General features: G+C 42.9%; 1 protein-coding gene across 6 annotated transcripts in view; it reads left to right on the forward strand.

Moving 5' to 3' along the window:
* Positions 1-25,559, forward strand: part of prdm16 (PR domain containing 16) — a 180,118-nt gene that overhangs the window by 139,610 nt on the left and 14,949 nt on the right. For 2 of the 6 annotated variants that reach the window (XM_035159791.2, XM_047340396.1), the window contains exons 4-9: positions 13,159-13,299; positions 18,370-18,472; positions 22,335-22,536; positions 22,640-22,805; positions 23,051-23,204; positions 23,847-25,521. In XM_035159791.2, the coding sequence (XP_035015682.1) occupies positions 13,159-13,299; positions 18,370-18,472; positions 22,335-22,536; positions 22,640-22,805; positions 23,051-23,204; positions 23,847-25,521 (2,441 nt within the window). Of the gene's footprint in view, positions 1-13,158; positions 13,300-16,601; positions 17,104-18,369; positions 18,473-22,334; positions 22,537-22,639; positions 22,806-23,050; positions 23,205-23,846; positions 25,522-25,559 lie in introns of those variants that run through there. The other 4 variants (XM_047340398.1, XM_047340397.1, XM_047340399.1 and 1 more) reach the window with 4 other exon arrangements.

Consider the following 25,559-nt stretch of genomic DNA (forward strand, 5'->3'; position numbering starts at 1 on the left):
CACTGTTATTTGCTGGTGTGACTTTAAGGCCCACTTGGAGGCTGTGGAGGTCGTTTGAGCTTTAATGAGAAGTTTCCAGATGGGAGTTGTAGTTGGGTTTGTGCCCTTTCTCTGTCCTCCGTGACCCCTCTGTGCCCAGCCCAGCTCTGTGTCTATGACTGCACGCTGTAGCACTCGCGTCATTTATTTTCCTCACTGAAATGCATAATATCTCATGAATAATACATAAGTGTACACACATAATCCCCCACCGTTCTGTGCGCCCATTAAGACTGCAGAGGAGTATTGGCATCTCTTATACCTGTTATTTAACTCACACATCGAGCAGAGCTGGACTATTAAAAAAAACAACCTGCTCTCCAGCTCAGTTTGATGATGAACTGCTCTTATGTCTCAATGGTCTTTTCAGTTTGTAGATATTCTATGCTGCAAACATCAAGTGTCCACTAGTGATAGTAGGCACTGGGTTGTGCAGTGCAAAAAAAAGCAGGATTGAATTTGAGTGTGTGTTTGTGTGTGCACGCATGCGTGTGTGATGAGCTGTAATGAAAAGGATAGTCGGACAAGCTTGAAGCAGTAATAGAGCAATATGTTGTGTCACCCCCCAGTAATCCTCCTCCATCTTCCCACTCTGTGTGTGTGTGTGTGTGTGTGTGTGTGTGTGTGTGTGTGTGTGTGTGTGTGTGTGTGTGTGTGTGTGTGTGTGTGTGTGTGTGTGTGTGTGTGTGTGTGTGTGTGTGTGTGTGTGTGTGTTTGATTGATGACACTACTAATGGTGTGTCTAAACATTTGCAGCCCAGTTATCTCTTATCTGACAGAAAGGAGACGGCTTGTGTCAACAGCTGCTCCTCCTCCTCATTTATCTCTCTCCGTCGCCTCCTCCTCTCTTCCTCCTACTCTTTCTCTTTCTCTCTCTCACAAATCAAAAGCTAACTCAATGTTTGCTCATTGTCATGTAGGATGGCTGAGTCTTTTTATTGGCCTGTTGAACAGCTAATAATTGCATCCATCAGAATATAGTAGAAAATGCCATTTGCTCCTCAAGTTAAAGGGGACATCATTGTTTTGTCTTATAAATTCAGCTAAATAAATCATTTTATTAATATTAACTATATTTAACCGGCTGATTATTGTTATAAAACTCTTTGTGTGTTTTCCTGGATATTTCCTGTTGTTTTAGCACAACACATTTTCTCATCTGTCCCCATTCCTTTGCTGTTTTTTCCTCCCTACATCCTTCCGTTCATCCATCCCCACACAGCTGTCCTGCTGTCCTCAATAAGGCCTTTAAGCCTCCTGGTGCAGCTCCGCTATGGGCCCCATCTCCACCACTGGCTTCGATCACCGTAATGCTCCAGTTTAGCCATTAGCTTTCTCCGTGGGGGGGCCTGTATCCATCCATCCGTCCATATATCCCGTCATACATTAAAGGGCAGATGGATAGCCATCAACCTGGCCTCGGCCACTGACACACTCTTAATATTGTCTAACACAAACCAGATGGCTGCAGGGCTCTTCTGCAACACACATCCATGATATACTCACACACTGCAGCCCCCGGCCTATTCTCCTCTTTCTCTCCCTCTCAGGAGAGGGGATGAGCGATCTTCTTCATTAAAAGGTGGATATATGGGCCTCTAAGTTTCGATGGGCAATCAGGATGCATTACCTGCACGCTGGGGCCCTCCAGAGCCAGAGTTAGGGTTAAGGTTAACGCGACAATATGGGGGCACTGGGTTGTGGTGGGTCTGTCTGTGCCGTTTCCTGACTCCAAAAAGAAATTAAGGATAGCGGGGGGAAAAAGGAGTAAGTAGTTATGACAGTTTGAGAATGGAGTGGTAGCTGCGGGTGCTAACACTGCAGCGCAGAGCGCAGCTCAGACCAGGAGGTGCGAGCCATGATCTCAATAGCTGTATTGTGTTCACACTTGAACGGGGGCCAAAAACCCTGTGAAATATCAGAGAGAGGGAGAGAGAAGTGTGGAAATGAAACAATGGTTTACACAACACTGAAATAGGTCTTTTCCTCTCCTTCTCGCCAGAAGGCCCAACACTCAAAGAGAGAAAGCTTTATTGGCCCTCCTGTCCTGGTTAGTCTCAGCCGCTGGTAGGGCAGCGGAGGGGAGGGCCGGCTGGTGTTGGACTGAGACGCACACTCAGATAGGTAGACCTGTGTTCCGCAGCCACACACGGAGCGCACATGAGAACCCACACATTAAATTATCCTTAGGTAGAGAAGAGAATAGCCAGATATTCTTCTAATCCTGCTGGAGGAGAGTAACATGCCTCATACTATCACCTGTGCCTCTATGGCTACAGCTAATCCTGCAGGGCAGACCACCTCCCCTCACAACCAACAACAATCTGCAGGTTGAACACAGAGTATAAAGTGCTTCTTTTTCTCTTTTCCTACAAAAGGGAACGAAAGGAGCAGTTCATTTTTCAGTTATATTACAAGAGAAAGATGAAATCTGGCAGCAAGACCTTCATCCAGTAACAATACTGATCAGTCAAGCTGTTTCTTGGTGATTTGTTGAATTTCACATTCATCTTGATTCAATATGTCTACAGCAGTTGTTGCCAATTATTTGAACATATAACAACATTTAAAAATACAAAAATGCTACTACCCTTTTACATCAACACTTTTTAATCATGGTTTGACGTGTAATGTATCACATAATTTTTCTCTGGAATTTACACAAAGTTGGGTTTTGCATTACATTTAAAGTTAGATGTGTGTACTCTCAGCTGCATCTTTCTTTCAAAGTGGAAGGAATCTCAATCCATTTGTTACACAGTGAATCTGTGAGATGAGGTTGTATTATGGGTTGTTAATAGCCTTGACAAGCCCAATGAAAGGGTCCTTAAAGCACATCTTAACATACAGAAGTTCTCTGCTGCTCATGTTTTGTGTTTGATGCCAAAACGGATTCAAAAAGTAAATGCAGCACAGTTTTTTATCTCAGAATTTGTCCTGACAGAGTCAAGTGGACGAAGAGTTCTGCTCACATGGTTCCAATAAGTCTCATGTCTGCCGCCACACAGAGGTTCTGCCACATGCTGTCCCGGCCAGCTGCTGAGAAACACTTTTTTTGTTACTTCGCAACACATTTTTGTCAATTTGGCCTCTCAAATTCTAACCTCCTGCAAAAACCTCAGACGGAGCCGAGGTGATAGGGTTGAGAAGGTCAGAGGAACGTGCGAGTGTCGCTTAGTCTCACTGAGTTAATGTCTCTTCTTGTCTTCAGTTCTCAGTCGTCATGCCAACTCAGTGATCTCATAACACACAAGGATACTACAACTTTCTGCAAAACAGGGACCAAATGATATTCCACCAGTAAGAAGTCCGATTTAAAGAAGATGGTTGGAGACAGATGTGACATCTCCTGTTTTGTGTCAGTCTGCTTCTCTGAGATTTGAGGAATGAGGTAGTGGTTGAGATAAATGTTGAGGCCAACGTTGATTTGATACTGAGCAGGGACTGACATGCAGAGGGAAAAATTCTTTCAGTTCATATTAGAAACCCCTGTTGTCTGGTTTGGATCACTAGAAATATCTAAATGAAAAATAGTTTTCTGGCTGCATTTTGTCTCTCCACATCCCTCTCTCTCTCTCTCTCTCTCTCTCTCTCTCTCTCTCTCTCTCTCTCTCTCTCTCCTCTCTCTCCCTCTCCCTGTCCATTGTCTCACAAGAGCAAATGTTGTTGAAGGAAGTATTCCTTTATTTGGGTGTTAATAAATAATTGATGGTGTTGCATGTTCCACAAATTTGTCCCGAGCTCCGCTTCCCTATTTGTGTTTGCACAGTTCCAGGAATTGTCCTGTTTTGTGTTTCACTTCCGATGTCAGTCGATAGAGTGGAGGTCAAGTTGTGCCAGTGTTGAATGCAAGCTTCCTCGCTTCATTATTAGTTGCCATTATTCTTGGCATGGATTCATTAGATTTGATGGATTTAGGTGCTTTGCTGGAACTCAGGATAAGTTTAATTTCATATCTGCACTATTTTAAACCCAAGAAAAGAGAGAGGTATAATTGTTGGTATAGCATTTTATGTTTAAGTTGGACATTTCACATGTTTTTCCTCTATGGATTGTTATGTTTTCAACACTGTCAATTTCTTTGTTGGCTTGTGTGTTTGTTTGTCTGTGAGCAAGATAACACATAAACAACTGAACGGATTTCCATGAAACTTGTTGGAAGGATCTGGTATGAGTCAGAGAAGAATCAATTATATTTTGAAGTGTGGATCCAAATAAATGGGCGAATGCAGGATTTTTTTTTTCTCACTTTATTTAACAATTTCACCATTTTCCAAGGAAATAATTTGTGGATCTTGATTTTTTTTTTAAAACAGGCACATTTAGGGAACTGATATCGAGTAACTAATTTTGTGCAGCTTGATTGAATCTAAGGAGACAGTTGGGCCCTGGTTGTAAAATGCGCTCTGCTGAGTGTCATTCTTTTTGAAACATGAAGTGCCAAGATATATGTTCTTCATTTAGTGCAAAATGCAGAAATTGTATACGCAAATAATATTATATATATGTCCAATGCTCCATATTATCAAATCACATACATATGCAAATGGGAGGTGTATCATCTTGCTGGAGAAAGTAATTGAAGCACAATATGTTACATATTAGAGAAATAATTTAAAAGTAAAAGTCTTGCACACAGTGGCTGTATATACATGCAATCCTTTTGTATACACATTTGTGTTGGGAGGTAAATGTTTGTCTGTGTGCGTGTGGACTCTTTAGACAATAAACAACCCCTCTGCTCACTGAGCTTCCTTTCAGCCAATAAAACACATCCTCTGCTAACTCTGATTCCCTCTCAGTTAATATTCAACTAGTTCACTCGCTTTGCTCTCCTCTCGAACCTGTTACCAATCATGTTGGCAGATTTTAAAATGAGATAAATGTTCTCGCGGGATTGTAGGATTGTTTCTTTTTGACGGAGACCAGTACGAGAACGTGTTTCTTTAGTCTGGCTCCGACCGATTCAATGGTGGTCACACATATAAGTCTGGCTGTGAGCCTTCAAACACCATCGACAGAGTGTGTGACCCTGATGTACTGTTCATATATTTCCCCATTTACACTGCACCTGCTTCACTATAATGAGCCAATATATCTGCTCACTAATTGCTCTAAATACATATCATAAACCTCGGCCTGGAGAAAGGCTGTCCAACAGTAAAACAGACATAGCATGATGGCAACTACACACACACACACACACACACACACACACACACACACACACACACACACACACTCACACACACACTCACACACACTGGTACAAATCACATGTGCATAAAAACACACAGACACAAGCAAAAAGTCGCACATAAGCACATACACCTGCATAAAAAAACATAACATATGATGGCCTACGAAACCATGTGCCGTTACACACACACAGACACTCACACACACTCATCCAGCCTTTTAACAGGGGGCTGTAAATAACATGCAGCCATTTCATTAACGAGGTCCAGCCTGAAAACTCCCCGCCTCTCCTCTTTTAAAGTGCTCACACTTCCTGTTTAAAGTTACCCTAACCTGGCAACCCGGCACATGGCAACCTGCTCATTCAGATGAGCTGCAGGGGGTGCGGAGGTGGACACGGTGGCGTGACGTTAAAAATAACACAGAGTGGCTGAAGGTATAGTCATCAGCTACACACAACGTTTCAGATCAATCCCAAAATTTAAAAAAAAAAAGGTTATTGGTGGATTCTAAAAGCAGAGTTGATGTTTTAAAAGCAGAGAAAGAAAGAAACGTATTGTAGCAATTTAATGTTAATACAATAGTCCATATTAGTCTGTTTGTGAGTTTGTGAAGTAACGCATAGCTCTTCTTTCATGATACTGTAGGAGCAAAACTGAATCTGATGATTATTGTATTATCAGATAGTAAAAGATATTATCAGATGTACATTTTTGTCTTTGTGTTGTTATTCTGCCTTTTTTTTGGATGACGAACTTCCATCCTTGGATTCTCACCTGTATGGAAGCTGCAGTTCAAACCGCGGTTTAAGGAAAACGTTAGAAGGGTCAAATGCAAACGAAATGAAATTAGACTTGACCATGATTTTGTGAGTGTGGGAGAGGCTGGAACTTTCCACATGCTGTTTTCAGTGTGGCACAGGAGCGCTCACCACAAATGATAGCTGTGTGACGGTCGCTGCAGAGACTTTGATTTAAGAGAAGCACGTTGGTCATTAGTGAGCCGAGCCACATTCTGGCACACACACGGTACATGTACAGACACACACACACACTTACACACACAAGAACCCAGATGGCTTTTACAAGGCCCCAGGCCTTCTCTGGCCTGCCTGCCTGGTTTTTAATTATGTCGATGGCCGCCCGGCCCAGATAAAATGGGTCACATTTAACACGCCTTTACTCACCTTCACAGACACAACACATGCGCTTGCACACTGCTGACACACACTCTGACACCTTGCATACATATTACTAGTGATACATCTCACGCACAGACACACACACCTTTTTACAGTGGAACTCACTTGTGTATTATACAAACAGTAAATTTGTGGTATTCAACTCAAATACTTTTACCATGATAAAAGGAAGTGTTAGACTGTGTGTGTGTGTGTGTGTGTGTGTGTGTGTGTGTGTGTGTGTGTGCGCATGCGTGTGTGTGTCTTGCAGTATGTGTGTGTGTGTGTGTGTGTGTGTGTGTGTGTGCAGATTTACAACCTGTTTCCTCTTTAGCTGTCATTAGGCTGCCAGACATGGCTACACAGGTGTACTATTACCAGCATCAGTAATAGGCCTTACACACACACACACACATATATACACACACATTATTTTTAAAGGCCCAATCTATACTCACAGCACGGCTCCTCCTGAGGAAACACTCTGCCACTGACTCTTTATCCAGACTCAACCCTCTGCATTTCCACTGAAAATGTTTGATATCTGAAATGTAAATTTGAGGATGTGACAGATAAATAGTTCAAATGATTTGATGCAAATCACGAGTGTCTGTATTAATTAAAGCTTGTCTACGATGGTTGACATGAATAATTCTGCTGACGTTTACTGTTTAAACAACACATCTGAGTACATTTTTACTTTAACGTTTCTCCGGATTGACCAATGCAGGGAAATTTGTACTACTTTAATCAATCCAAGAAAAATGTACACTTGAGTAAAAGTAAAATTTTGAGTTAACCAAAATTAGTTCTTATAAAGGAGCTTTGGTTAATATTGGAGTTCAAATTCAATGCAGAAAACATCTCAACAGTGATATTATTTGTATACAAATTTTATTTAAATATTTTCTGACTCTTTCTCCAATAACACGTTTTTTCTACACATCCACAAACTTTCATTTTTCCATTTATTTCAAGTTTAAAAAGGGGGATACACAACCACAGCAATTAAATCATTTCACAGGCTCAAAATCTTATTGACCTTTATTTTGGCCCATAGTTTTCTCTTTACTCTTCTTTCATGTATCAAACATCACATCCTACAACACATCCACCTTCCTCCCACGTTTACTGACATGCATGTAGAATAAAGAGTGAGATACTTTTATTAATTTGACTGGGCAACTTGCTTCGCTGCCCCCTGAATTTATTTCATTGTGAACAATCTCTCTTTCGCTGTCTTTTATTCTGTCTTTTTTCCATCACTCGCTCTCACAGAAGGTTTATTGACGGGACCCCTAGTGTGCCTGTCCACCTCTCACTTCCACACACACACACACACACATACACACAAATGTGAGCGGACACACTCTCATTTAGACTGCTGAGTGATGTGGCAGGGTAGGGGCATCTCTGCAGGCCCCCATCCATCACACACACACACACACACACATGAATATACACGTAAATGTGCACAAACACATCGGAGGCTGTGGGGATCTGCAGTCTGTCAGCCGCTTTATTAGTCTGTCCGTGTGTGTGTGTGTGTGTGTGTGTTGAGGGGCCTCCCAACTGGAAACAGACCCTGTTCCAGAGAGGATACACACTCTCACACACACTTCTTTATTTCTTGTTAGTCATCCTGCACCTTAATTTGCAACACCTCTAACAACCAGCTCCGCAGCCCACTTCACAGCCACTCAATCTGTCACTGTCGCTGCTCCATTTCCATGACTGTCCCTCTCTTCACGTTAAGGCAGTATGCATGTGTGCATGTGTGTGTTTGTGTTTGCACAGAATTCTTCCTCTGTCTGCCATTTTTTTATTGTCTACAACCACCCCGGCCTTGTGTTTTGTTGTATGTGCATGTGTGTACAGCTGCAGAGAAGGGGAGAAGTTTCATTTCCACTTCAGCTCCTCTACCTGAGGAGCTGTCATTCCACGCTGCCCCCTAGCGGCTATAAGAAGAAGTTCATCATCAGTCCTTGCTTGTCTCCCTGCACATTTGCACATATTCTTCATCCAGATATGTTAAAAGCATGATAAAAATTAAATGGCTTCCTTCATCTTTCTTCTTTCCCTTTGAAACAACCTGTTTTCATTTGCCGGCCACTTCCCCAGGATATGCGTCTGTGAACAAGGGGAGAGTCGGCCTTCTCTCAACATGTTCACAGTCATGCCTTCCTGTTTTCCACAGATATAAAAAAAAAAGCTTAAATGCAGAGAAATCTTTCAGCTAACGTTTGTTGAAAAACAGTTTTCTTCTCTATCTTTCTTTGTGGGACCTCACTTCCAAAAACACAGACTTCTACATAAATGGATGGTCATGGTTTGTTGCTCATGTTGATTTTCCCTGATGGGAAAAAAGCTAATATTACTTATCAATTATGTCGTAGCTGAATCCACTGAAGTTAATACTTAAAGAAAACACACCTTTGTCTGTTCTCTGACACAAAAAACATGTATAGATAAGTCAGAATGAAGTTGCATAATTTTTTATCAGTGAGAAAAATATTGTGTGAATACGGAGACTCTTTTCTATCACAAACAAGTAGACACACATGCAAACTAGGGTGTGTTCACACATTGAGACCGCGGGCAGAGTAACAAAGCACTAAGATCACACTTGATAAAAATATGCCCTCAGAGACACACAATAACCTCGCACTTAGGTCTCACATGCTGAAAGTCTGCTTCTATCTCCATCTCACATCAAAATCACAATCACCACACGCTCTGAGCTGCTATTTCCATTTTCTGCTCTCCGTCTTACAGAAAATAATATGTACCTTGTCACCAACGTCTACCCGTACAAGCAACTTTCCTCTACTAATTCAGCCCTGCGCGCCGCACACATCCGTCAGATATAACTGGCGGGGGAGAAGGCATGCCGAGACATCCATTAAAGGTTCCTAGCTGTCAAAGGTTCCCCTTTGTGTTGTGAGGAGCAATACAAGTGTCGTGCTCTTATCAGAGCTTCCTGTGGAGTTTGCCCTGCATCCTGTCCACTCAGAGGCGCTTCTCTCTCCAAAGTCTCATTGTGTCGGTGCTTGTGTGTGTGTGTGTGTGTGTGTGTGTACGTGCGCGCACACGCACTCACATTGGTTATTTCCTGATACTATTCAAATAAAACTATAGATCAAACTTTGGAAGTGGAATATATGTGATATAGATTTAAATGATATAGGAATACACTTAATGAGAGTTACTTTTTTTTCATTTTACTTTATATATATTATATATGTATAAATGATAATTCTCCCCTCAGTTATTACAACTGTGATCTTATCTTCATTTGTTTTGCCAAATGTATCAGTTATAATAACACTGAACGCTGTGAAATCTAGAAACCCAGAGAGGCAAGAAACACGAGCGGGCCAATCATCATTAAGCAGTTTTGACACATTATGTGAAAATTATTTATAAGGGGGTGAAACGAAAAGTGAGCACCTGTGTCACTACACAAAGAAACTGTGCTCATTGTCTGGGAGGCCAAAGTTGAACCAGGAACTCAATCTCTACACAGTGATCGATGTTTCCAACGAACAGTTTAAGTAATAATTTTAATGTTCACCTTTATTTTCTTATTGAAATAGGTTGATCTCACGTGGAATTCTGTTTTAAACCTGTTTGATCACATGACGGCTGCTGTCAAACATCTCATTTCCAAATTTGACACATTACAAATTTGCAGCACTTATCACTGTGAATAGAATTGGTTTTATTACCTCCACCATTACCTTAATGGTTGGTTTGTCTGTTTGTTAGTTTTCAGTATCACGCAAAACTAGTGGAGGGAGAAACTTAGTTAAGGATGTGGCATGGGTCAGGAGGAACCCAATCAATTGTGGTGTAGATCCAGATCAAGGGATGATTTCTGGATTTTTTTTCACTGGCTTCCAGAGAATACTTCATGGATCTTGATGAAAACATTGGCTATGTCTAGGGGCCTGATATTTATGAGTCAGTGCACTTTGATGCAGCTTGACTGTTGGTCCTTGGCAATATGTGCTCTACTGAGTGCCATTCTAGTTACTGATAAGAACGATTGTACAAACTCACAAAAGATTCAACTCAATCAAGTATAGGAATCATTTAATTGAGGAGAGGAATGGGTTGTTGAACACAGGCCCTTGATAAACTGGCTTGGAGAGTTGAGTTGAGAGAATGACTGGACAAATGAAGGTAATGGTGATTTAATCAACACAGAAACAACAACCCTGATATTTCAGCGTCGTCGTTTCTGTCTCGGCCTCTGGTCTGAGAAAGGAGGTTCTGGGAGAAAAAAATTTCAGTAGTCAGGTTGGCTTTGTTTTCTCGAAACCCTTTCACACGTGGAGCTGATGATTTCCAGCTGAGTCCTCGTCACCCACATGACGTAGGTAGGGAGTTTGGAAGAGGAGGGGGCAATGAAAAAGAAAAGGTAAATAAACAAACAATCAGCCGTGGGCTTGTTCTGGCTCTCCTTCTCTGTTGCACCTCATTTGAAGCCTTATAAATCAGGCTTCCACCCGGAGACAGGGTGTTAGCAGGCCTCCCAGACAACACACACATGTGCACGAACTACACACACAGGTCTGCTGCTCATTAAGCCCACGATCAAGACCCTCAGCTGTGTGTGTGTGTGTGTGTGTAGGAGAAGAGGGGCGAACAAAATGTGTGTGTATTAATACGACCGTGCTCGATATGTAGGTTTTGTAGTAATCACACATGTGCGTTCTGTTCAGACTCTAGCTACTTTACCTTCACAATCGCAATACCCCCATGATCTCAGTTTTTCTCTGTGTTCAGACGACATGTATGATACCTGTGACTGTGTGTGTGTGTGTGTGTGTGTGTGTGTGTGTGTGTGTGTGTGTGTGTGTGTGTGTGTGTGTGTGTGTGTGTGTGTGTGTGTGTGTGTGTGTGTGTGTGTGTGGTTTAGGGGTATGTATGGTTAGTTATCTCACCTAAAATAAAAGCCTGGACTCACTTGAGCCGAGTGTTGAAGTGATAATCTAAGAGGAAGAGACAGGAGTCAGTTTTTATATAAAATCCTCCATTGGACATTACCATAGTGTTCTTGTGAGCGTAACTCAGTGTACTTGACAGAAAATACATAAGAGGAACTGATTACCATAAACGGTTCCACTCTCACAATCAGCAAATGCATTTACACAAGCAGCGGTTTTATTTCAAGCAAGTCAAGTCAAGATTTTGATGAATTATTTTTAGCCGAGGCATTAACAGGCGGTGCTATTCTGAAGCAGGTGTAGTTTGTGAAGAGGGTAAACTCACACCTTGGGTCGAAAGTAGCACAACATCACTGCCACATCAAGCCATGCGTACACACATCCGCCTAAAACGGTTACCGTATTCGTACAAACAAGCACATGGCAGTTCTTCCACACCTCCAACCAGACCCCTTTACATATATATTTACTCACCAAACTTGGCACCTGCACCCCCGCCCACGAAAAATACGCCTTCTGCACGCGTTCAAGCCAGACAACAAGAACATGACCATTCACACTTTACGAGCTGGGAAAAAGAGCACCATAGCGTGCCTCAAGAAAAGGGCAGCCAGTTAGGGAAGTTCGCGAACCTTGCACATCTAAAAACGTCAGTGGGTTTGTTGGTTCTTCTCCATCACACCTCGATTTCCCTCTGCAGACATTCGACTGTGATTAGGAGCGCGCAAGAGTCGAGCTAGAGGTCAGTGCTGAACTCTGGCCAGGCTGATTGGGAGTTGTAATTAGAGGAGTTGTTCTGTCTCAGGCCAGTTCTCCCCGGAGGAATCGCACAGGCTCAGTATCACATGCGGTGCCGAGGGCGAAATCGGAGCTTCAGCCCTCAGCTCGGTCGAGGGGGTTAACTCGGGGGTTTCAGCCGAGCCGCCCCCAGATTCCCCAGCAACACCGAAAACCACGACAGACACAGATGCCAATGGACACACACACACACACACACACACATTCACACACGCGCGCGCACACGCACACAAATGCACTCGAAGGAGCCAAGAGGAGAAGGCAACATTTTTTTGTCTTTTCCCTTTTACAATCTTTGCTCTTTCATAAATGCAGTTATTGTTGTCTGATATAAAATATCAATTATTTTTGCAATTTCAGGGACTTGTATAGATCTTTCTATAATACATAATTTCCAAATTTTTCAAGAATGAGATCCCATTTTCTCTTCAGCCAAACACACAGCTTTGTTACTCCATCCTGGTTTTCCCCTCAATTTTCGCTCCACAATAAGCCCCTCTCCTCTTTTTCTCCTCCTCCTCTTCCTCCTTCATCTTTACCTCCATCCTCCTTCATTCTCTGTGAAAGCGGGTAACATGAAACCTGCTCTTGGAGTCTCAGGGGGGTGTCGGGGTTACAAAAGGTGATCAATATGTGCCAGAGAAAGTCTTTAGACAAGTGAAAGAAGCCACAGTTAGTCGACTCCCTCCTCCTTTCACCTCCTCTCCTTCTTTCCTCTTCCAGTTGTCAGGACTGACAGGGTTAGGTGGCCCTAACACCCACTGACATGTTGCCTCTGTTTGTCTTAAGGTTGACTGACATCAAACTCCTGGCATAGCCTTGTTATGTGCCCATTTCAAATGTTACGTTTAAAACCGCCTAGAACCTCCTTGAAAATGTCACTTTTAGAAATATTCCATTTTCCATATTGGTTGTTTGATGATAACCTGTTGTTTTTCATAAATACTTTTCCATTCTTTTTCTTAATGTCACCTGTCACTCTCCCAACAGGTGGTCGATGACATGGGAAACGTCAAATTTGCGCTGGACACAGGCCCGGATGCCACCGGCCCCAGCTGGCTCAAATACGTCCGCTGTGCCCCGTCATTCGAGGAGCAGAACCTCGCAGCCTGTCACCTCACCGGAGACCAGGTGAGGGGAATTGTTCTGGTTGCTTCCCATCCCCCAATTTTCGACACTTTGATTCGTGTTGATGTGTATGAGCAGGCTTGCGTGTGTGTGTGTGTGTGTGTGTGTGTGTGTGTGTGTGTGTGTGTGTGTGTGTGTGTGTGTGTGTGTGTGTGTGTGTGTGTGTGTGTGTGTGTGTGTGTGTGTGTGTGTGTGTGTGTGTGTGTGTTTACCATTTTGAGGGCAAAATGGAGGCTGGGCCAGTTTATTGTGCCACAAGGAAATGATCCACCTCCAGAGGCTGAAGAATAACCTGACACTATTGAGTCACATAACAACCATCACACAAAACTTGGTTTTCTTCTGTAGACAGAGTAGTTTCTCTCTTGCTGCTTCCTATGGCCCATCCACTCTCGCTCTGAAGAAACTTGCGTAGGGCATCAGATACTTTTGGAAGGATTCCCAGTCAGTGCCCATAAAACCCCAACTGCTTAACTAGGCTCTAACCTCAACCCCATGCAATGTGTGCGCCACAACTTACTGCTGCAGTATATGAGCATATTTCCCTGTTTCTGTTTGGCCTGCAGAAGCAGTTTTTCTCCTGTTATGCATTGCTGAGTCTTGTCCCAGTTTCTGCTAAAAGAAATGCCAGCTGCCATGTATTCACACATATTTCATTTTAATTTCGGTGCAGTTTGAGAGTGAAATCGTGCCTGCTCAAAACAAACACCATGCAAGGAACAAAGCAGGAATAAGATGGGGCACTGAAACATGAGTCATGATGCCAGTGTGACAGTAACCAAATGCATCCATATGACTCGCTTGTGTGTTTCCACATTCCTGTCACTCCGCTGTTATTTGTTTCCTAATCCCTGCCTACATGGCTCTTTCCCCCTCCTGTCTCGGTCTCTGGCCGCCTGTTCCTCGCCGTCTTTGTCTTCTTTCTCCGTCCTCGTGTCTTGATCTGCCACCTGTCACTCTGTCACACCGAGGGGACAGGCTAGTGTGTCCGTTTAAGCCACAGACATTAAGCCTGACCGATAGAGAGAAAGGGGACTCGGACCTGGTAAGAGAGCGAACACACGGGGGCCTCCGAGATTGACAAGCACCAATTGGCTGGCAACACCAACCCGCCTAATCCTTTTAAGATTTTCACATCAGTGCCCCCTGCCACTGCCACACAATGTCAAAGAAAGAATCAGGACACCAGTGAAATTGTGGTGAATTATCAGAACCAGAAGAGGCCAAGTGCACTATGGGTTGTTGATGTATTTGTGGTTGTTTGTACGCAGCATATGGCTTTGCTTTTGTTTGCCTGACCAGTTGCTTGGTGTGTAGTGGCTCACAGGTATGACCCTATGATTTATTTACAAACATCCCACACACACATATGCAGCCACTCAGTGCTAAAATGTATAATTTAACAGACTATTCAGTGATTTTTCCTTTTTCTTGTTTTATCGTATCAGCATGCACAATGCATGAGTTTATGGAAATATGTGCACACAGGGCAAATTCAGATGCAAGGAGTAACCTTTTAAAAAGCAAGTGGATAATTTATTTGTTTATTTGTTTGTCATTAATGATGCACGATGAACAAATGTATGAATCATCATGCATAATTTAGATGTTTATGGCCTTGCAATAATTTGGTATTATTTTGTATATGTTTCATATGCAACAGTAAATCTACTTTGGATACAGATTCTTTAGAAGTTAAGCTGGTCTTTGGATTTCTTTATTTTTTTTTTGTATTATTGTGTGTGTGTGTATGTGTGTGTCAGAAAGATGTACTAGTGCTATTTGCATGTATGTGCAGACAGCCACTGTTTCAAAACAACTTTTCTCACCTGATCCTGCTGCAGTTTTATCCTAATGCAATATTCGGGCAAATCCCCATGTTTTATGTGTGTGTGTGTGTCTGTGTGAGTTTATGTTTGTGAATACATGTGTCTAGCACAAAAAAATAGTTCCCATTCATAACGAATAAACTGGTGTGTAAGCGACCCCATTCAGTGGTTCTAAGGCCAAAGTTGCATCTAGTGAAGGAAACGGCTGAGAAACCGAGAGCGTAATGGGTGGTGTGTGTGTGTGTTTGTGTGTGTGTGTGTTTTGTATGTGAGTTGGTGTGTAGGAGATGGGCTTTTGAAAAAGAGATGAACCTTGTCCACCTTCTTGTCAGTCCTTCATCTTTTGTGTTTTGGAGTGGAGCCCTTTCCAACAGTGTTTGATCTGCCCCTCTACCCCGGACGGATCCATCAATAAACAGACACTGTTTGTGTGTGTGTGTGTGTGTGTGTGTGTGTGTGTGTGTGTGTGTGTACGAGGCAACACTGGGGGATTATTGCGGCCCCTACGGCTGGCATTGATCGATGAGGCATCTGTCCCCTGAACACTGGACAGAGATGGGAAGAGGTCAAGACAGGCATGAGTGTGTAGGCCTTGTACTGTAGGAAACACACACACAAAGACAAACGCACAAAGACACACACACACAAAAACAACAAAGATTTTGAAAGATTACAAATATTTAAAGACACTATAGATATTAATTAGGAAGGTAATTAAAAAGTACTTATTAATTAACTGTCTATTTTTGTTTAAAAGAAAAAATATTTAACAGAAGCTTACCGCAAAAAGATTTATCTAATAACAAATCTAATCACATAAAATGATATGAGATTTCATGAGATTTAAAATGAACAGAATACAAGTTATATTTCATATAAAAATTGTGTGAAAAATAGTTTCAAAATTGTGCAAATAAGATATTCTAATTTTGTTCATTCTTTATACATTTTTTAAGTGTTTTTCTCCGGTTAACCTATTTTTGTTGCGTCTTATGCAATGTTTGTTTTTGTTAAAACAAGTTAGGATATTGATTAAGTAAAAGTCAAATAATAATGCTAATAAATAATAGAATTTAAAAATAACAGTTTTGCTGATGAGTGAAAGGGCTATAGAGAAAAAAAAAATTCAGAAGTTGTATTAAAGTTACTATTTTATTATTACTTATCTCATTTAATCCAGACCTGAGAGCTTCCCAACTCAGTGCAGATAAGTTTGGGCCAAAGTGGAAGAAAGTGAAGGAAACAGTGTTGCAGCGCTCTGACCACAAGTTCAGTAACATGTCATCAATATGTCGATCGATAAGGTAGATATTTATGATCTTATCTATACGTTCGCGTGCGTGTGTAAGTCCGTGGCTTCCATGGGGTGTGTTTGAGGGGAGCGCGGTGAGTTCAAGTCTGCCGAGGCTGTCTCATCCATTATTTACATCGATAATAGATTTATTATCAAGCAGCGGCTGCAGGGATCGGAGATGCGGGGAGGGGTCTGCGCCGTAGATCCCTCAATCCTTTTGGCTGGAGATAAGACGAGGAGGAGTGGCCGACGGGTAACCGAGAGAACACCGAGGGGCATTAGGGAATCACTAATGAGAGAGAGAGAGTCCGAGAGACAGAGAAAGAGAGAGAGAGAGGCTCATCATCATCTTCATCATCATAGAGAGAGTCGCTCACTTGACTAGATTATAGAGCTCAGCCCGGCAGACGCGCGCCGGGCTTCATCCAGCCACAGGGACCGATCCGCGACCGTCAGTCCGTGCGTCCGTCCGTCCGTCCGTCCGCAGCGCGCCCGGCTGCTCCGCAACCTCCGCTCCCCGGCTCCGCTCCGCTCCTGCGCCCCGGCTCCAGCGCTGCCCTCCCCGGTAGACCTACTATGGGTTGCGTCGCCAACTCCACCGGGACCGAAGTGCTCCTGCAGCTGGAGGCTCTCCGCAGCGCCGCGCAACTCTCCCAACTCCTCCGGCTCACGGAGAAGAGAAAGGTCAGGTCGGAAAAGTGTCGAGAGAAGAGTCCGCAGCCAGAGTGTTGTTACTGTTGTTAATTATAACTATTATAACAGTGTAGGCCTAATACTCTATAATATTAATTGTAAGAAGGTTTTTTGTAAAAGCTGGTCCTGGTCTCATCTTAGGATCACTAAGTGTTGCGAGTTGTTTTCCCCAGCTTTTTCCTCCGTGAGTGTGTGTGTGTGAGTGTGTGTGTGTGTGTGTGTGTGTGCTCTGCCCTCTCTGCACCGTTGGATTGGTGCAGAGCGCCCCCATGCGCTCAGAGGCCACATGTTTCTGCATGCAGCCACTTGAAGTCGATGTTTGCGCTGTGTTTTATTGCGATGCTGTTTTATGTTTCAATCGAATAATTGTTTTCTTAAGTTATTTGATTTGGTACATTTTTATTTGACGTGTATTTTATTGCATGAGCGTAGTTTGCTTCACAGGTTTTTCTGGATGCTGGGTAGAGACATGAGGCCTTGGGAAATGAATGGCCTCAGATTTTGCCATAAATTATATTCTTGTTATCTCAGTTTTCCTCGTCTTTATTATAGTGGAAAAATAAACCTTAAAATCAGTGAATAATTACATATTTTATGCTGGATCACACGGGTAAAACGAGCTGAGTTAAAGGGGATGTGTTGTGCAGATAAAACCCGACATTCTCCGGTTCTCTGCAGATGGAAATAAAAAAAAAGGAGAAGCTTTTTGATGTTTATTTCATTTTCGTTCAGACTGTTTAGATTCATCACAACGTCATTTTTTATTTGTATTTTTTTCTACTTTTCTTTTAATCAACGTCTAATTGTTGTGAAAGAACACAAAACCTAATCTATTCCTCGTTTTAATTGACCTATGACGGGTGAACACTTTATATTCGTTTTGTTTATTTTCTATAAAGTGTGAGTGAATGTGGAATGAATTATTGGGTGTTTTTATTAAAATTAATATCTGACAGCCTTTTAATTTGGACAAATAAATAGTAAAAGTGTGAATATTTCAGATGATAAATGATCCTCCATATAGTCTGGATATTATAGTTTACATTAAGACATGTATTATGTTTTTTTTTCTTAATAACAACATATTAATATGCTAATATGATCAATTTCAACATAAGGTCCTTCCTTTAACTGCGATAGTAAATGTGAAGGTTCAGACTTATTAAATCCATGTTGACCTTAAGTTAAAGCTCTCTCTCTCTCTCTCTCTCTCTCTCTCTCTCTCTCTCTCTCTTTCTCTTTCTCTTTCTCTCTCAGATTTATTATAAAGCGGTGCGGGACATTGACGCAGGGGAGGAGCTTTTAGTGTATATGAAGGACGGTATTTTCCCCGAGGGATCCATGGCACCCAACCTACAAGGTAAGATTAATGCGCGTCATTAGCGCACATTTTAAACAAACTCCAACCTGCATCCTGTGCTGCTCTAAGCGGTCAACACACTCCAGAGCCCGCTACATGTGATGAGAGGAGGAACAGAAAAAAGACACCATCTCTCCTTTCACGAATTTCCTCTTTCTTTTTCTTCCCCAAGAAATGTGAATTATTCAAATCATGAATTTCCAGAGAGGAATTAAATCCCCTCTAAGGCCTGAGGCTGAAGGCCGCGTGTGGACCAGTCATTTAAAATGGACCTGCCAATAATAATGGAGGTTGTGGTCTGAACTGCGCGCTCACAAAGCTGGGATGTGGCTAATGGGCCTCTCGGCCTGAAAATAAATTGGCACATGTCACGTTCCATCCTGAGCAGGTTGAAGCTTTTTCTCTTAACGAGAAGATCAGACAATATTCAGAACAGTATCCTTCGAAACACATGATGAACTTTAAGCTGTTTGGAATTGTTTCACCTCGACCAAAGCACAATAAATGAAATCTTTTTATTTTTAGGCCAAATTAAAATTCATAGTTTATCAGTCTTTTTTTTAAAAGGTTTTTACTCATATTTCATCTTTACTCTTTGTCACGTTGTTGCATTTAGTGATTTGGCTCTTACCACCAGAAACATATAATAAATGAATAGGCCTAAGTCAATAAATAAATAAACAGATGAAATAAGGTTAGATATTATAATATTATGCTTAAAATGACTGGCCTATCACAAGCAACATATATGCTCAAAAATAGTTCAAATGTTTAATAATATAAAATATGTTGTTTAAGCCTTATAATTACATTTTATTAAAAATGTCTGCACTCGCTTTTAGCCAGTGTTTCCAGTTTGATTCGTGTTAAAGAATTTGGTATTTTGGATTTTTTGTAAATCAAATTAGATGTTGAGACAATTCATTTGTGCATTTATTATTTGAACTTTGCTCTGCGGTTATATTATCACTAAAAATCTGCACGATCGTGTGAGGTGCTCTGCTGTCTGGTAAGAGTCTCACATTTCAAAGGCCACCACATTTGTAGGTGCTCTCAGCCGCCCGTCCCCCCCCCCCCCCACCCTCTGACTCACTGCAGCTACCTTTCAACCGTGTCTCTGCACGTCAGACTGAATATGTTCAATATTTTATCTCATAATCTGACTTGGACAGCTGTTCAATGTCGACCTGGACTTTTCTTTCAATGTTCACTTAAGCGTAAAAGGGCCCGTAGTTCCGCTGTATCCCTGAAAACATCTTGGACTTATTGTGCTGAAGGGCTGTTGTCAGGTAAACGCTGTTTTGTTGTGTTTCTGGATCCACGGATGAAAAACCAAAAATCGGATTACTCTTACTTGTCATTGGTCATAAAAAAGGATGGAGGGAGAACAAGATGTGCGTGAGATGTGCAGTTCACTCTAGTCCTCCTCCCCCCCTGCGTGATGCACAGTTTATGCACTGATCTCAAATCGGGGAGCTCAAGAGTATGGACGAGAACCAGATTGGCGTGTTGTAGGAGTGTGTCAAAGGCGGAGCAGACTTGTAAATGATTTGTTCATTTCCTCTGTGTGTGTGTGTGTGCATGCAAGAGGGAGGCAGACGGAGAAAAGAGAGACACTCCACCTGCCAGAATGTGTGCGTGCGTGTCACAGCCAAAGTATTTGGCATTGTGTGTTTGTGTGAGAGAGGGACGAAGGCGAGCAGGGGGAAACAAAACGAGCATTATAATTCATCTGCCGTTTGAAGATGTTTGTGATGGAGTGAGACAGGCAAACAGAGAGAGAGAGAGAGACAGCTGTCCACTCACAGCAGTGATCAAAGTGTCTGTATTGTGTGCTTGGCTCCATGTATTTGTGTTAGTGTGTGTGAGAGAGAGAGGGAAGCTAGTGTAGCAGGGCTGAGTGGGAGCTTGGCAGTGCAGCCCTGTTCTCTGTGTCTGGCTTATCAGAGAAGGAATTTGAAGTAGAGGACTTGAGGAGTCCCCCGAGACCTCACCCATGCTCCCAGATTAGCTGCTAAACTGCACATAATTGTGCTTCCCTTCGTCTCCCAGAGAGCTATTAGTCTCCCCTTTATAACCCCCCTACACACTCACCCACCCCATTCCAACCCAACCCAAGAGCCCAGACCAGACGAACTGAAATAACGCAGGCACGCCGATGCACACACGCAAAGTCCCTTCATTTGTGTGTATCCTCGGTGAAACACACACACCTGAGGATCCATATGCACCTGAAGGTTTCTCAGCGGCTCCTGTTGCAAGAGGAGTTGTACTTTCTTGAAATATGTGCACGCTGGTGTCAGAGTTAGTTTAGCATTTGAGCTCAGTGTAATGGGCCATTGACCGAGAGGTCATTTATCCTCCCCAAGGTTAGAAAACATTGATGTCGCTCCACTAATGCCCTTTTAATGTGTCCAAGAAGTTCCAGCTGGATAAACGGCCACATGGAGTAGAAAACAGGTGAGCAATGCACCGCAAGTCGTTTTGGATAAACCCATTTAGTGCAGCTTGAAGTGATGGATGGGTGTGTGTGGTGTGTTTGGACACCTAGCGGGGGTCAACTCAGACTTTGGCTGCTTAGGTCATGGCAAAGAGGGTACATGGCAGGGTGGTGCTGAAATCACCATGGGGTTGGCGCCACTGTGCCCCTGCTTACCTCAGTTCCTTGTGGCTCATTCTTTTTGGAAAATGCTCACATAAATACATGCACACAAACAGACACACACACACACACACACACACACACTTGTGTCCCTGCACAAAGACTCTCCGCTGGGCTTTTCCCTGATCTGTTGAACTTGGCGTCTGACTCAGGAACTTGCTATTGAAAAACTTGGCCCGAGTTTTATGCGTTTGACCTTGATGGTGAGAAGTATTGTAAAGGTTATCAACATGGAAGGGGAAGACCGGCCCCTCTTGTTTCCCCTGTGTGCTATTACACCAACAGTCTGAAAGCAAACACTTGCTTTAACAAGCAATTAGCTGTGTTAATGAAGGCTACGTTTCACTGCTAATTGATTTCCATTTTATGTGAATGTCAATTGCAGGATTGTTGCTTGAATGGGAGTCTATTTAGCTGTAACTAACACAGAGATAGACTATTGTTCTTGTTAAGTGACTATTGACAATTTTTATATCACAGTTATAACAGTATGTTACTTGGCTCGGCTTCTTCAGGAAGATGCAACCTAAAGACTGTAAATAAGCACTCACTCGTTTCTTTGTGCAGCAAAGTCACTATTGTCTTGACTTCCATAAAATATAGCTGTTGCCGTCGTCAGGGAGGTTAGGTTTTCATTTCTTTGTTTGCAGAATTACGCAAGAACTACTCAACCAATTTTCATGGAATTTTCAGGGGGGCTGGGGTATGACCCAAGGAAGAACCCATTTAATTTTGGTTTGGATCTGAATTAGGAATTATACATTTTTTTAAACTTTCTTTAACAGTGCAAGTTTGCGTAATAAGATCTTGTGAATTTAAATGTGGTTAAACAAAGGGACTGTTGGGTTGTAAGTGCTCTTCTACTTTTGTTTGCATTGATTAAAAGTCAGTGGTGACAACTGCCCTTAGTTGTTGACAACCTTTATAGTAAAAAAATATTTTGTCCTCCTCTAGAAATCTGGTTTACCTTAAAATGAAAATGTAGAATGACACTCCAAGTTTGGAGATGTGTTCTTTATTATTATGTGGACTTAAACATAATAAACAATAATTTAGTACCATTAGAAGTTTCTCTCTCAGTGTCAAACTATAATATTTAAACAGCTGATTCATGTCAAACATCTTTTCACACAGCTAAGATGATAATGACTTGAATTGTGTGATGGCTCAACATGTCTGTGTGTGTCTGTGTGTTCGTAGACGAGCAGATGTACCGCTGTGAAGACTGTGATGAGCTGTTCTCCTCAACGCTCGAGCTACGGCGGCACCAGAAGTATTCGTGCACCAGCGCAGGCTCTATCTTTGACACACTGAGAGAGGACTTCAAACAGGAGCACGAGGACAGCGACGAGCCCGTCCACGAGTGTAAAGACTGTGAGAAGATCTTCCCAAATGAGTACAGGTACACAGACATACAATGATAATACTTTTTTTTTTTAAAATAACATACATAGTCAACACACACTTAACCTACTCACTGATCAACGTGTGCTCTCTTCATCAAGTCTGGGCCAACACATGATAGTCCACACAGAGGAGAGGGAATACAAGTGTGACCAGTGTCCAAAAGCCTTTAACTGGAAGTCCAACCTCATCCGTCACCAGATGTCACATGACAGTGGCAAGCGCTTTGAGTGTGAAAACTGTGATAAGGTACAGCATACCCGGCACGTAAGTTGTACACAGGAAACACACAGGCTTCAACCTCTTCAGAAATTTTGATGGTCTTGTATATTTTAGCCTTGGTACATAACCTTACTAGATATTGATTTTAGCAAATTTATGTGGATGTTAAAGCAATAAGTACAAATAACAATGTCAACGTCTAATATATAATAACTGGGAGAAAATACAAATTTATTTATGTTTTTGATTGTTAATTATGGCGTGCATTGCATTTTTCTTTCAAACTTCAGGTGTTCACAGATCCCAGCAACCTCCAGCGCCACATCCGCTCCCAGCACGTGGGCGCACGCGCTCACACGTGTCCCGAGTGTGGCAAGACCTTCGCCACCTCGTCAGGCCTCAAGCAGCATAAGCACATCCACAGCAGTGTCAAACCCTTTATCTGTAAGTGAGAGCACAGGGAGTTCATGATGGCCTCATCCTTATCACTACATCTATTTTATGTCTCTTTTTTTTCTACCTCCTCAATCTCTCCATCATACATTATTCTGTCTTTCTTCTCCACGTGCAGCAATTTGTAATTCTGCTAACATTTTCTGAACTAAGCACACTTGTTATGTCCAGAGATCATGCCTGTGTTGCTATTAATTTGATTATACTGTAAATAATTTGACCCATTCACTTAAGCTCCTTTTCCACAGAAGGCTTTCTGACATATAGTTTAGATCGGTTTGGACTTTTTTACACTAATGAAAAATAAGCAAATACAATGTTGATATATGATTCTTTTTAATTATGATTCATAGACCTATTTTTTCTACCTTTCAAGTAAAGTAAATTGAAAACATATGTATTGTAATTCTGTCTTGAATTAGTTCAGTAATTATTTGGCATTAAATACATCACAATGCAGCTACAGTAATTCGGGAATGATTTAGCTGTTTCCATTTGCAGAATGACTGGTTGATTTCATCCACAGCAGCTCCCTTCCTTTTCTAGGACTATTTCATCAGTTTCCATTCAGATGTATGTTGAAAATGATTTGGTATTCAGAGTTAGAGACAGTGTTAAAATGGGTTTAACCAGGCCCTGATGGGCTGTGTCTTTTTGCTCCCCCAGGCGAAGTGTGCCACAAATCCTACACCCAGTTCTCTAACCTCTGCCGCCACAAGCGCATGCATGCTGACTGCCGCACCCAGATCAAGTGTAAGGACTGTGGGCAGTTGTTCAGCACTACCTCCTCCCTCAACAAGCACCGTCGCTTCTGTGAGGGCAAAAATCATTATGGCTCTCCTGGAGGGATGTTCAACCCTGGCATCCCCATGAGCTCCAGCCCCATCATGGCTAAGGCCAAGTCTCATCATCACCACCTTTCAGCTCTTAACCAGTCAGGGTTAGGATTCACTGACTACTTTCCCTCCCGACCTCACCCTCATGCTGGCTTGCCCTTCTCCCCAGGACCCCATGGCTTCCCATCCCTTCCCCATGGTTTCCCAGGTATCTTCCCACCTTCACTGTATCCCCGACCACCTTTATTGCCGGCTAGTCCATTGATAAAGAACCCGCTGGGGAGCAGCAGTCAGGAGGTGAAGCTTCCTCGGAGTCCCCTACATTTACCTCCAATGTCCCTGGTTAGCTCGACAAACAGCAATGGAGGCAACAGTTTGAGTCAGATGGAAGACAAAGAGAAAGAGAACAAACTGGATTTGTCCTCTAGTGGAGAAGCAAAGTCAAAATCTAAGATGGCCGACATGTCGGACGGAAGTGATCTTGAAGACGTTAATACCACAAGTGGGACAGATTTGGACACCACCACTGGTACTGCTTCAGGTGATGGTTCTGACCTGGAGAGTGACGGCGAGAGTGAACGCGAGCGAATTGGCAAAAGAAGGAAGCCATCTGGGACCATGTCAAGTCAAGAAGTCCACCAGTCAGAAGACACGAACAGTGCGTTGATATCAGCCATGTCTAGTTCGGGGAATCTCGCGCTTGATCGTCCATTTCTCTCTTCTGTATCATCCCATCACTCCTTCTTCCCTCCACCTGATGAGCAAGCCCTCCTACCCAATACCATGCATGCCAATGCAGCCACCACAGATTCCATCAAAGCCATTGCTTCTATTGCGGAGAAATATTTTGGTCCAGGTTTGATTGGTCTTCATCAGGAGAAGAAGATGGGTCCATTGCCTTACCATTCCATGTTTCCCTTCCAGTTCCTGCCCAACTTTCACAACTCCCTCTATCCCTTCAGTGCTGATCGAGGTGCCCTCAATCCTAGTATGTTCTTCAAGGCGGAGCCCAAGTCACCTCGAGAGCAGCTTCATAAGATAGTTTCTGGTGCCCCAAGCGCTCCTGCTCCCAAAGTGGAGTCACCATTCGATCTCACCACAAAACCCAAGGAGACCAAGTTATCTCATCCCAACCCGACAAACCCCTCACACCCCAACAGTAGCACTGGGAGCAGTAGTGGACCTTTAGCGATATCCGGCAGTGAAGAACAGCCATTGGACCTCAGCATTGGCAGCCGGAGCCGAGGTGGTCATAATGGCGTGGCAGCTGAGCCACACAATCGAAAGAACCACATGTATGGAGTCCTAAAGGGGATCTCCATCAAGGATGAAGCACCAGCTGGGTTCCCCCACTCCCAGTCATTGCACCTATCCTCCATCTCCCAGCACCAGCAGCACCAGGCCCAGCCACATCAGCCACCACCCCTGCACTACGCCAAGCCCTCGGCATTCTTCATGGACCCCATATACAGGTATTTCAGCCCCGATTCGACCAGAAACTGCTGTTGCC

Source organism: Hippoglossus stenolepis, chromosome 6, assembly GCF_022539355.2.
Source record: "Hippoglossus stenolepis isolate QCI-W04-F060 chromosome 6, HSTE1.2, whole genome shotgun sequence".
NCBI lineage: Eukaryota > Metazoa > Chordata > Actinopteri > Pleuronectiformes > Pleuronectidae > Hippoglossus > Hippoglossus stenolepis.